The sequence below is a fragment of the Nomascus leucogenys genome, chromosome 20 (genome assembly GCF_006542625.1).
Source record: "Nomascus leucogenys isolate Asia chromosome 20, Asia_NLE_v1, whole genome shotgun sequence".
NCBI lineage: Eukaryota > Metazoa > Chordata > Mammalia > Primates > Hylobatidae > Nomascus > Nomascus leucogenys.
Genome location: NC_044400.1, coordinates 38,741,718 through 38,755,550, shown reverse-complemented (window position 1 = coordinate 38,755,550; position 13,833 = coordinate 38,741,718). Strand labels below are relative to the sequence as shown.

Sequence of the window (13,833 nt, the reverse complement as noted above, 5' to 3'; positions counted from 1 at the left end):
ATAAAGTACTTCTGCAGCTCTTAGAAACACAGTTAATCAAATGGTACATGCTCTCATTTATCTTAAAAATATTCAAACTAAAGAATAGCAAGATTGTCGATATGACTATTATTCATACAGATTTTTTTTCCTATGAGCCTCATTAAGTCAAACTGCCTCATTTTTAAATGAACCTTAAAATGGACTATATAAAGTATCCCACTAAAAATGTAAATTACTTCCTAAAGAATCGTCAAAGACAGAAATAAAATATACAGAGTAAAAATGTTCATTCATTTCTATACAATAATCAACACTGAACTAAAGAAATCAATACACTGTTAACACATAAATAAAAATTCCAAAGCACTAAACAGTCTGGAGGTAATTATCTCATCTTGCCAAAGAGAAACACATATACAATGAAAAAAGAATGACCAGTAGTTTATATTTTAATGCACATCAATGAATTAAAGTTAAATTACATTTTACAAATAAATGTACCTCAATGTAACTTAACAAGGCACCTCCCTTTTCTCTAGTGATTTAATAATGTTAACTAGCATTACAATCTACTAAAGAAGGTTAAAAATACTTATTTCAGGATATTGTTTGTTTTCTCACGTCATACTTGAGGTAAAATAAGAGAGCTATAGACATGGATACTAAATCTTAAAGGTCAAACATTTTTATTATCATTCCAAAGAGAAGCCATGATTACAACAGTTATTATAAAATTCTAAGCTATTTTTTGACATATAGGATTAAAAAGAAATAGTTTCAAATTATAAAAATATTATTTTATAAATTATTTTTAAAAAAACATGTGCCAGGCATTGTTCTTGGCACTGGGAAGACATGAGATAGGCTCCTGGAACTTACATTTATGTGAAGAGGTAAAGAACATGAATATAATGTCTCTGTAACTACTCTGACAAAAGATAAAGCAGGATAAGAAAGAGTGATGGCAGCAACAAGAAGGAAGCCTGACTGATAAAGATCACATGTGAATAGAAATTGAGTTAAATGAGGGAGAGAGCAACCAGAAAGGAGAGTTCCAGAGGAAAGGAACAAGTACAAAGGCTCTAAGAAGAAACAAATGTGGAATGTTCAAGTAACAGGATGAACAGAGGCAGAAGTGAGTAAGCAAGAGAGTGATGAGTAGTCAGATGAAAGTTGGGAAAGATAGGAGTTAGATCATTACTGAGCCTTTATAGGCCATTGAAAAGGATTTAAATTTTGGTCTGAGAGTGACTGAAAACTACCAAAGGATATGGAGCAGGAAGATGATACTTGATTTAAATTTTTTAAAAGATTAATCTGGCTGATGCAGTAAAACAAAGTGAGAGTAGAAATGTTGGTTAGGAAATTACTGCAGAAATCTAAGTCAAAGGTAATGGTGGCTTAGATGAGGATGGTAGTGGTACAGGTTATGTATGAGCAACTGTCAGATTCAGGATCTATTTTGATGACAAACCTAACAGGATTTTCTGTGGGAAAAGGACAACAAAGACAAGAAAGAAATCAAGCATGATTCCTATGTCTTTGATCTGCACAACTGGGTAAAAATGGTAAAATGACTTTCTGAGATGGGGAAGACTGAGCAAGTATTAGGCAGTGAGTAACAAAATATGCAAAGAGAACCAAAGTTAACAGAGTTTATTTCATTTGCTCTTCCTAACTATGTGGTACACCTACAAAAATCTTCTATTTAAATAACATGAGTAGAAGAGCACATTGGGCTGGGAGTTAAAAGATCAGGCACAGTACTTTCTGATTTGCTACCCTCCTATTGCAGAATCATGGACAAGTCACAGAGCTTCCGTTTCCCTATCTACAAAACAAAAAGTACTTAGAATATGAGCTCCTTCCAGCTATGGGAGAAACAAAAAAAAATCACTGAATCTACACTTACTAAATTATCTTCCTGGATCACTTCCAATATCAAGTTCTATCTTCTAGGAAAGACTATCTTAGTTAAGAAATACAGCAAGTCCATCTGTCAAATATCATATGCAGTTCTCATTTAAAAAGAAAAACAGAAGCTTTAACCCAGGAAGCAATCAATTTGGGGATAATCCACAATAAATCTCTAATAGTCATATCAGCTTTGAAAATAAGCTTTTTCTGACTCACTTCATATTCTGGAAATCTGGAAGAGGGAAGCCATGGAGCAGCTACACCCTAACTAGTTAAAATGATTTTGTATCATTATTTGTTAGTTTGATTTTATAATTCTAGTATCTTTTTTGTTTTATCATGAGTACATTTTTGAGGGTCAAGGCACGGATTGATGAAGAAATTATAAGCAATACATTTACACATATGTTTGCACATGAAAAAGAAGAATACCTATGTTGTCATGTATTATAAAAGACAAAAAAAAAACCTAATGATGCAACTAAAATTTTCAATAACATAAGTCATATTAATAATTTAAATAGTTGTAAATTTAATGTTAATAATAAAGTGACACTTAAAATTTTCTGGCCTATTTCTCATTTAGACACTAGCATTACAACTCCCTATAGAACGGAAGTCTAGAAAAAAATTATTTTAAAACTAAAGTTTAACACTAGCTATATTTGTTTTTCCTTGTAAGATGACAATTTTTAGAGATCTTTGAAAAGCTGAGTTCTCATATACTTGTAAAATGCTTTTAGTTAATTATACATATAGAAACACTGCTCATCTGTGATGCCATTTATTTTACTTTTAACAAAAGATTGGGAATTTACTTAAATTTATTAAAATTATGAACATCATCCATCCTGTGTGTCAGGTTTGAAAACTAACTTAGAGTAAATGCTCTAAACTCAGATATGAACAGAGAGAAATGGAGGCGATACTCTTACTTACTATCTAAGAAGATACATAACCTATGTATTTTTATCATAAAACCATATCCTATGTATTAACACAGGTACAGTATGTAAAGGGTTCCACATTAAAAGGCACATTATTATGAGCTGGAATAAAGACACAGAACTATATACACCAAGCTGTTTAAGGCCAGCTGTCTTAGGAAAGGAAAAGAAGGAGAAGGGATGAGGGCAAAAAAAGAGGAAGGAAGCTAAAGCAAAACAAAAATATTTATGGTCTAACTGTTGAAAAAACGTTTCAAGAATACTATAGGCAGATATACGTTCAATCTAAGAACATTACCTTGTTTTTTCCAGTGCAGCCATCAGTTTTGGTTACTTTGTGGCATTCTTTCATACATGTGTGATTCTGACAATCTAAGATTCTTCCACAAACTCTTTTACAAGAGTAGGGTCCTACAGCATGGCATGGTAGTGGACTCACCTTTAAAAATAAAGGAAATCAGCACAGCACACATTACACAAACGTTTCTGGACATACTATATGTTTCCAAAATTACTCTGCTATCATTTGAGAATAAGTTTCAGAAAGGTATAAGTTTGCACGAATAATAATATTATCAAAATCAAATAACCTATCAAAATATTCCAAAGTAATGAATGCCAAGAAGCAAAATGTTCTCCTCCTAAAAGGAAAATTCAGTATGATTCTGTAGTGAATGCATATCCACAGGCTAATTCTCAAATAAAGGCACTACATATTTTTTAAATTAGGAGATAAACTCTTGTACTCTTTATAACAGTAAAATAACAATACTTTGACTTTATTATTTCTAACAACTCTAGTAAAGTTATACTAGTATGTGATAGTATAGATTATAAGCTTTACTTAAAAATTGTGCCTGTAACTCACCTCATGTTTCCCAAGACATTCCCTACAAGGAAAAAATAAAATAAAATGAAAACATTACAAATTATTCAAAAATAATACCTAAAGATGCTAACTCTACTAGCATTAAAAAAATAAACACATATGGAATAAGCAATTTATAGTAAAGTTACAGGACACAAAGTTAATATACAAAGGTCAACTGATTTCCTATATAGTAGCAATAAGCAATTAGAATTTGAAATTAAAAACATAATACTACATTAGCACAAAAAATGAAATACTTGGGTATGAATTTAACAAAATATATACAAGATGTCTATGGGGAAACTATAAAATACTGATGAAAGAAATCAGAGATTTAAATAAATGAAGCAATATTCCATGTTCACAGTTATGAAGGCTCAAAATTATTAAGATGTAGTTTATTTCCAATTTGATCCAGATTCAACATGATTCCAATCAAAATCCCAGCAAGTTATTTTGTATATATCAACAAACTGATTCTAAAGTCTATACAGAAAGATAACAGACCCAGAACAGCCAACACAATACTGAAGAAAGCAAAGTCGAAAGACTGACACCACCCAACTTCAAGAATTACTATAAAGCTACAGTGATCAAGACAGAATGGTACTGATTAAAGAATAGGCAAATAAATGAATGGAAGAGAACAGGGAGACCAGAAATGGAACCACACAAATCATAGTCTACTGATCTTTGGCAAAAGAGCAAAGGCAATTGAATGAAGAAAGGACATTCTTTTCAATAAATGATTCATGCTGGAACAAATGGACATCCGCTTGCAAAAAAAACCTAGGCAGACCCTAAGCCTTTCACAACAGTTAACTCAAAATGAATCACAGCTCTAAATGTAAAATGCAAAACTATAAAACACAGACAATCTGGGTAATTTGGGTTTAATTATGACTTTTTAGATACAACACCAAAAGCACAATCCATGAAATAAAAATGGACGATAGACGTCATTATACTAAAAATTACAGCTCTGCAAAGAACATTTAGAGAATGAAAAGCCACAAAGGCTGGGCGCAGTGGCTCACACCTGTAATCCCAACACTTTAGGAGGCTGAGACAGGAGGATCACCTGAGCACAGGAGTTTCAAGACCAGCCTGAGCAACATAATGAATCCCTGTCTCTACAAAAAATTAAAATTAAAAAAAACTAGCTGAACATGATAGTGCACGCCTACAGTCCCAGCTACTAGGGGGTTGGGGGTAGGGCTGAGGTTGAAGGATCATTTGAGCCCAGGAGGTTGAGGCTGCAGTGGGCTGTGATGAAGCCACTGCACTCCTACTCCATGAAAAGCCTGGGTGACAGCACTGAGATCCTGTCTCAAAAAAAAAAAAAAAGGGTTAAAAAGATAAGCCACAGACTGGCAGAAAATACTTGGAAAATGCACAGCTGGTAAAAGGCTTGTCTTCAAAATATACTCAATAAGAAAGCAAATAACGCAATATAAAAATGGGCAAAAAGGAACAGGAAATTAAACACTGCATGTTAAACACTGCATGCTCTCACATGTAGAAGCTAAAAAGTTGATCTCATAGAAATAAAAAGCAGAATAGTTACAGGATGGAAAAGGTAGAGGGAGGAGGAGATAAGAGAGATTTGTTAAAAAAAAAAAATTACAGCTAGATAGGAAGAACAAGTTCTGGTGTTTTATAGTTATCCTACAGTGCCATAAAACTATTGTTATCTATTGTTAACTATAGATAACAATAGTTACCTATAACAATGGATATCTATAGATATAGATATCTACAACTATAGTTACAGATAACGATAGTTAACAATAATATATATTTTCAAATAGCTAGAAAAGAGGATACTGAATGTTCCCAAAACAAAGAAATGATGTCTGAGATAATGGATACGCTAATTGCTCTGATCTGATCACTGTATATCACACTGTATGTACTGAAACAGCATTACATTTCCTATAAATATGTATAATTATTGTGTATCAATTAAAAATAGAACGGCTAAAATCCAAAACACTGACAATACCATACGTTGGTGAGAATAAAGGGCAACAACAATTCTCACTCACTGTTGTGAGAATGCAAAATGATTCAGACACTTTAATAAACAGTTTGACAGCTTCTTACAAAGCTAAAGTCTTACCATGAGATCCAGCAATTACACTCCTAAGTATTTACCCAAATGAGCTGAAAACTTATGTCTACACAAAAATCTGCACATAAATGTTTATAGCAGCTTTATTCTTAATTGCCAAACTTGGAAGCAACCAAAATGTTGTTCTATGGTAAACGGATAAACAAACTATGGTACCTTTATGCAATGTATTATTATTCAATGATAAAAATAAATGAACTACCAATCCATGAGAAGACACAGAGGAACCATAAATACTGCTAAGTGAAGAAGCCAGTCTGAAAACGCTATATACTGTGAAAATGCTATATACTGTATAATTCCAACTATTGACATTCTGGAAAAGGCAAAACTACAGAGACAGTAAAAAGATATGCGGTTGCTAGGAGTTTGAGACGGGGAGGGGAAAAGAAGGTTGAATAGGTATAGCACAGGGCATTTTTAGGGCAGTGAAACTATTCTGTATGAAACTATAATAGTAAATACATGACACTACGCATTTATTAAAACCCACAGAACCATATAACACAGAAAGTAAATCCTAATGTAATCTATGGACTTTAGCTAATAATAAAGTACCAATATTGGTTCCTCAACTGTAAAAATTGTATCACTAATGAAAGTTGGTAATAGAGAAAACTGGTATGGGGGCACACATAGGAACTCTCTATACTTTCTTTGCAATTTTCTCTGTAAACGTGAACACATTCTTAAAAAATAAAGTCTATTTAAGAAAATAAACACATCATTTCCCTTTCCAGGGACTGGCTTAAAAATGGTCTAATGATGTCAAAAGAGTTCTCCTGTAGAGCTTCGGAGAAGTTTCCTTACCCTTTAAAAAAAGAAAAGAAGAAGAAAAGGAAAAGGTGATGATGATGACACACAGAAGGCTACACATTTCCATTTCTCCCTTTGGAAACTTTCATGTCTGGGTTGAGAAGTTAACAGAAAGGCAAACAGCCTGAGGTCAAAGATGACACACTGAGGATAACAAAATGGAAAGACAATCTGAGCTCTTGATGATATGTGATTGAATGAACCAAATTAATCAACTATAGAGCTGCTCTACTTCCAGTCTAATTATGTGAGGGATAAATGTTACTGCGCTTTTTATTTAGGTTTTCATTTAGATTTTGTAGTTTCTACTGTACAAATCTTATATTCTTTTATTGAATTTCTTAAACAAAATGTTCTTTTCAGGCTATTAAGTGTAATTGTTTTCTTAATTTCATTTTCAGTTGTTTCCAGTGTACAGAAATTCCACTGGCTTTGTATAGTGACGTTTTCTACAACAGTAATGAACTCATTAAGTAACTCTAATAGCATTTTTGAGGACTCCTTAAGACTTTTCACACACAAGATCATGTCATCTGAAAATACAAATAGTTCTTCTTTATTCCAAGTAAAAAGACATTTTTAATTTCTTTTTCTAGCCTAATTGTTCTGGCTAAAAATTCTAGTACAATCTTGAAAGAAGTGGCAGGAGCAGGCATCCTAGTCTTGTTCCTGTTATTACAGAGAAAACTTTTAATCTTTCACCACAATGTATTATGTGAACTGTGTGGGCTTTTCACAGATGCCCTTTATCAGGTTGAGAAAATTATCTTTTCTTCCACGCTTTTTGAGTGCTTTTATCAAGAAAGTGTGTCAGATTCTGTCAAATGCTGTGCTACATCCTGAACCTGGAAAGAGAAGGTTGCAGTGAGCCGACATTGAACCACTGCACTCTAGCCTGGGTGACAGAGACTCCGTCTCAAAAAAAAAAAAACAGACTAAGGAACTCAATGGTAATTAGGTACTTATGACCTAATTACTTAGGTAATTATGACAACATTTTCGTGCCTATGAATTATAGTATCAATGTCTCTTCTGTTTCTCTCAAGGAAAAATTTTAGGCCACTAATAATTCTAACTTAGAGATATTTGCAACAACTTGGTTCCTCATAACTTAAGTCCTCAGTAAAAGAGTAGTCTCAAATAACTGAATACCTACATGAAAAACCTCTCTGCTAACTACACAGCCCTCCTCCATTAAATCTACAGACTAAAATTACCCTATTTGTGCATACATCTCCTAACAACACTTTGCTTCCCAACTTGACTGTGTGACCAATACACAAAAATATACATGCTATTTCAACTGGGAGGAATGTTGTGGAAATGAAAGCTTTTAGAATTAAAAAACAAAAACAATCCTCTCTTTAAAAGACCAATACACCAGAAATACCAATGTTTAATTTGTCACCTCAGTTGTAGACAACTTTTCTAATTTTATGTTGCTTCTCAGCATTCTGCCCTTTTTTCCCTATACTCCATAACCTCTACTGGAAGTATAAAAAATTCCAGGATTCTGTATTACTGTAGGTTCAGCTCCTTACAGCTCAGTCCCAGTCATTCACTGGCCCATCCAGGAAACTACTTCCTCTCATTTCCAAGTCTTCCTTTAAATATTCCCCAAGTTTGCCTTATCTAAAACCTGGCTTTCTTCTGTCTTCAGGGAGCTTACACTCCAGTATGGGAGTCATCAGGAAAACTAACAGATGATGTTCCTTGGATTTGTTTTTGTAATTGCATGCACAAGTTGCTATGGAAAGCTAAGAAGGGCATCAAACTCCAACTGGGGGTAAAGACTCAAAAAAAGATATCTATAGTAGGTTTATATGTAAGTATAACAAACATGTTTGAAAAGAAAGAAGGTTAAGACAGACAGACTAGTTGATAGGCTAGGCCTGAAATAATAATGAACTGAACTAAGAAAAAAGGGAGATTGACTTCAGATACCCTTCAGGCTATGTCAAAAGTTTTTTTTTTTTTTTTTTAATTCAAATTCTAATACTTACATAGGAATAGGAACTTGACATGGAGGACACGGTAATGCAGTCTGAATAAATGCTGGCTCAGAAGGCTGTTCCCAAGGGCCTGTAGGCTGGTGCTACAAATAAAATACATAAGAATGTTAAGTCAGAGGTATTAAATCATATGGCCATTTTAAGAATCTAAGAACACAGTTCCATGTATCCTCTGCTCAAGCAGGTTGAAATTTTTTCAAATAATCAATAAGTTGTGCTTACTGAAATATTTCATTTTATCTGTATTAAATGTTCCCCTCCACACACATTTGGTATTAATAACTGAGACAGAACCCAGTTTATAAATGGTAGAACAAAGGCAGTATAGCCTCCTTTGCTTCCAATAAGGAAATGAGAAAAACAATTGTAAACTGCAACATCTACCAATTGAATATAATCTCCATTATTTTACTCACTGTTGTTCCTCAGCACCTAAAAAAATGCTTGATATTTAGTAAGGGCTCAATAAACGTTCATGAGGCTGGGCTGGGCGTGGTGCCTCACGCCTGTAATCCCAGCACTTTGGGAGGCCAAGGCGGGCAGATCACTTGAGGTCAGGAGTTCGAGACCAGCCTGATCAACAAGCTGAAACCCCATCTCTACTAAAAATACAAAAATTAGCTGGGCGTGGTAGCAGGCACCTATAATCCCAGCTACTCAGGAGGCTAGGGCATGAGAATCACTGAACCCGGGAGGTGGAGGTTGCAGTGACCCAGATCACACCACTGCACTCCAGCCTGGGCAACAGAGTGAGACTCCGTCTCAAAAAAAAAAAAAAAATTAAATAACTAAAAATAAATAAATATTAAATATTAAAAAGTGAACAAATCTTTAAAATAAGGTTATAGGAGATATCTATAACCCTAAACCACAATAAATGAAGGAGGACTGCCAAATTCATCTATATGGTGATCATAATGAACTATCACACTGTATTTGCAAACATTGGTTTCACTCCTTTTCTACACGTGAGTTGCTTAAAACAAAATCAAGTCTTGATTACCTTGTACCCTGCTCCAAGCACAGTGTTTCCCAATAAGTGCTTAATCATTGCTCGTTGAAAAACTAAGTAAAAGCAAGAAAGTACAACCCACAGCAATGCACTATTTCTCTAATAGCATTATTACCTTACCCTGCCAGTCTGCTTTATTAATGCTTGATCATGACACGGAGCAGGACACAAGTGACCACATTTCTCCAAAACTTTTTGGCAAGGTTGATGACATGGTGGACAAGAGCCAAAGTGACAGCGATGTTTTTCTTGACTTGTATGATGACAAGTTGGTGGTCGACTAAATCATAAAGTACAATTTTCAAAAATTACTTTTAGTCACTGAATAATTACATCTAAAGGACAATTATCTATTTACATATCTTCTGATTCCATATAGAATGAGTATACTGTGAATATTAATATTTTAAAACACTGAAGCAAAATTAAATTAAAATATTAAAAGGCCAATATGAATTTAAATTTGTACAACATCAGACGGACGCTTGTGCAAAGCTTCAAACTCACCTGCATTGCTCCTTGCACTTGGGTGGTCTTGTGGTACGTTCTCGGCCACAGGGCACTGTCACCTTTGTATTGCCACAATTACACTTCACATCTATGGTTTCTGGGCAGGGATAGCAACTGCCTGAAAAAAAAACAGTCTGACAATTAAAAAGTTTCCTTAACTACCCAAATCCCTATCAATGGTAAAATACATAAAAATTTAGTATATTCACACAATGGGATACTCTACAACAAGAATGAAGAAACTACAACAACATGAATGAATCTTACCACAAAACATTGAGCCAGACACAAAGAGTACATAGTGCATGATTCCGTAAACAAGAAAAACTAATCTGTACTGTTCAAAATCAGAGTGATAGTTATGAAGGATGCAAGGAAGGTGTGGAAAATTCTGGTAATGTTCTGTTTAATGATGTAAGTTTTGGTTACCTGGCTATGTTCAGTTTGTAAAAATTCAACAAGCTGTATACTTTTTATTTGTAATACTTTTCTCTTTTTTTTTTTTGTAACAGGGTCTCACCCTGTGCTCAAGCTGAGTGCTGTCGCATGATCATAGCTCAGTGCAGCCTCAACTTTCTGGGCTCAAGCAATCCTCCCACGTCAGCCTCCCAAGTAGCTGGGACTACAGACACATACCACCATGCCCAGCTAATTTTTGATTATTTATAGAGATGGAGGGGGGTCTCACTATGTTGCCCAGGCTGGTCTCGAACTCCTGGACTCAAGCAATCTTCCCACCTCAGCTTCCCAAATGCTGGGATTACAGGCGTGAGCCACCGCACCCAGCCCCTGATTTATAACACTTTTCTCTCTGTACACTGGTACCTCAATAAAGTTTTAGACATTTCTCTAAAATGTGCTGAAACTTCTGTTCTAAATAACAAATTTAACACATTACTCATTCAAAACTAAAACAAGCAAAAATGGATTTAAGTCTTTGGAAAATTTAACATTAACAATAATACCGCTGGCCTACTTTCATACATCTATCCAAGTACACAATTTTAAGATGAATTCCCAATAACTTCTTTCTCATGACCTGATATTGGTTAGTAGCAAGTACAGTCAATTTTACATTAATTGTACTTTGTGGAAGACTAAGTATTAAGCCACCATTTTAGGATATAATCCCAAATAGATCTCTTCTAAACATAAAAAAAAAAAAAATGTTATTTTGGTTTCAGCTTTTTACGCTCTTTTGTTATGGGTTGGCAGAAACATAAAAAAACAAAATCAAAGAAATCTTTAAAGCAGGCTATAAAGTTCGCTCCAAGAGGTTCTGTCATCATCTGAAGGGCTTTCTTCCACTCTAGTTTTCCCAGTAAGGAACTCTATCAGAAATGAAATAACGAAGGAAGAAGAGTTTTCAATGAAGAAATGAGTGTCTTAAAGAGACTGTTGCCTAGGTGTCAGGACCAAGCAAAACATGAACCGGGAGTCAACCTGATAAAAAAAGATTAAAGATGGACAATATCCTGGCTTAAGTGCCTCTAGAAGTTCAAAATAGTTCCCTAAAACAAACACAAATTAAGAATTATAATTCAAATAATGAACATAGAAAAAGAGAAAATTAGAGGTAAAACACTGTAGGGTCAAACATAACATTTATTATACAAAACACCAAATGTGTTTTGACACATATATTCTTGATGTTAATGCAAGTCAAGTTATCCTAACCCACATATCAAGTTTTATTTTTATTTTACCTAAAGAATGACTACAAGTTGTATTTTTAAAGTTGATAGTGATATTTAAGTCGGTTCTCATTTGGCATATTATATCAGTTTCTATACTTAACAACGACAATTTTTCGTTCATCCTCAGCAGAAGAACTTACCAAACATAACCTTTTCGTTATTCTAAACAACAGTATCACATTTTTTAAAATTAAATCTTGAAAATAAGGGATAATTTCTCTAAACAGTCTCCCTACTGACCAACAGAATTCATTATAATTAAAATAGCTTCCATGATAATACTTTCAAAATGAAAAAATAGTATAGGGAGACTCTAACTATACTGACCAATACCAGTTAATAGCCAAAATAGGCATGATTCGGGTAGTTCTGAAACTATAAACACAGATGATCATGAATTTTAAAAAAGCTATAAATCGGCTGGGTGCTGTGGCTCATGCCTGTAATCCCAGCACTTTGGGAGGCCGAGGCAGGCAGATCACGAGGTCAGGAGATCGAGACCATCCTAGTCAACATGGTGAAACCCCGGCTCTACTAAAAATACAAAAACTAGCTGGACGTGGTGGCATATGCCTGTGATCCCAGCTGCTTGGGAGGCTGAGGCAGGAGAATCACTTGAACCGGGGAGTCAGAGGTTGCAGTGAGCCGGGATCGCGCCACTGCACTCCAGCCTGGTGACAGAGAGAGAATCTGTCTCAAAAAACAAAGCAAAACTATAAATCAAATTGTCATATACCCACAACACAAACATGCAGTTAGTATATTCCCCCTATAAATTACTGTATAATTCTGATTATGAAGGATTCTAGAATGATGGAAAAATGGTATGAAATTATGATTCCACATTCTTTTATAACTGTAGATGAAACAAACATTGACAGTTGCACAACAGCATCTTCCACATACTTTACATCAGGGAAAATTTTGTTGTGACTAATAAGCTTTTTTAAGGGTTAATAGAAATCTATCAAAACAAAACAAACAAACAAACACCACTCTACCAAAAAATATCAAAACCTGAATCTGATCAAACCTCTAGATCCAATTAACAGGTTATCGAAAATACAGAGGACAGAGGAACATGTTAAATAATACCACAGAGATGCAATCTGCAAAACCCAGACTCTGAGAAACTAAATAAAGCAACCTAGTTTCTTCAACAAATAAGTCACAAGGGGAAAAAAGGAGATAGAGGATGGAAATTATAGATTAAAAGACTTTAGAGACAAAACCAATTACAACATATCAATTTTATTAGGTTTTTGAGTCTATAAACTGATGTAAAAAATGAAGTTACTTATGAGACAACAAGAAATTTGAAAACCAGAAATTTGCTGATATGAAGAAATATGTTAACTACGTTTAGGTTAAGAATCCATCTTTTAGAGACAAATACTGAAATATTTATGGGCTTTGCTTCACAAAAATATGAGACAGGGAAATGCTTCCAACACTTCTCCAGTAAGTATGATATTTGCTCTAAACTTTTTGCAGATACTCTTTATCAGGTTAAGGATGTGTCTATTTCCAATTAAATTTTTATCTTATATAGATGTTAGACATTTATCAAGATGATCTCATTCCTCTGGTCTTTTAATGTGGTAAATTACATAATATTAGATTTACTACTGTTAAACCAGTTATATATCTATATCACCATCTATATCACAGAGATGTAGTTTGCAAAAATCTGCAAAAACTCAATGGGTCAGTGATGTAATGACTATAAAGGAAAATAAAATCTTTGTAGTGTTGGTGACAGCATACCTGAAAAACTATTTCTAAACTTCACTGGCAAATCAAAGAACACCTACAGGAAATGTCTACAGAGTAAATAGAATCTGACACTTTTCCTAATGAGGAAGGAATGTAGTATAATGGAAATACAAACACTGGGTTCACATCCTGACTCTGCAACTAGTTCTATTAACCTTG

General features: G+C 34.2%; 1 protein-coding gene across 1 annotated transcript in view; it reads right to left on the bottom strand.

The window, feature by feature from the left end:
* Positions 1-13,833, bottom strand: part of NFXL1 (nuclear transcription factor, X-box binding like 1) — a 73,153-nt gene that overhangs the window by 33,964 nt on the left and 25,356 nt on the right. Inside the window, exons 13-17 of the mRNA XM_003258418.3 lie at positions 10,199-10,319; positions 9,812-9,971; positions 8,671-8,762; positions 3,715-3,736; positions 3,145-3,285 (exon numbers count right to left, since the gene is read on the bottom strand). Of these exons, the coding sequence (XP_003258466.1) occupies positions 3,145-3,285; positions 3,715-3,736; positions 8,671-8,762; positions 9,812-9,971; positions 10,199-10,319 (536 nt within the window). The remainder of the gene's footprint in view (positions 1-3,144; positions 3,286-3,714; positions 3,737-8,670; positions 8,763-9,811; positions 9,972-10,198; positions 10,320-13,833) is intronic.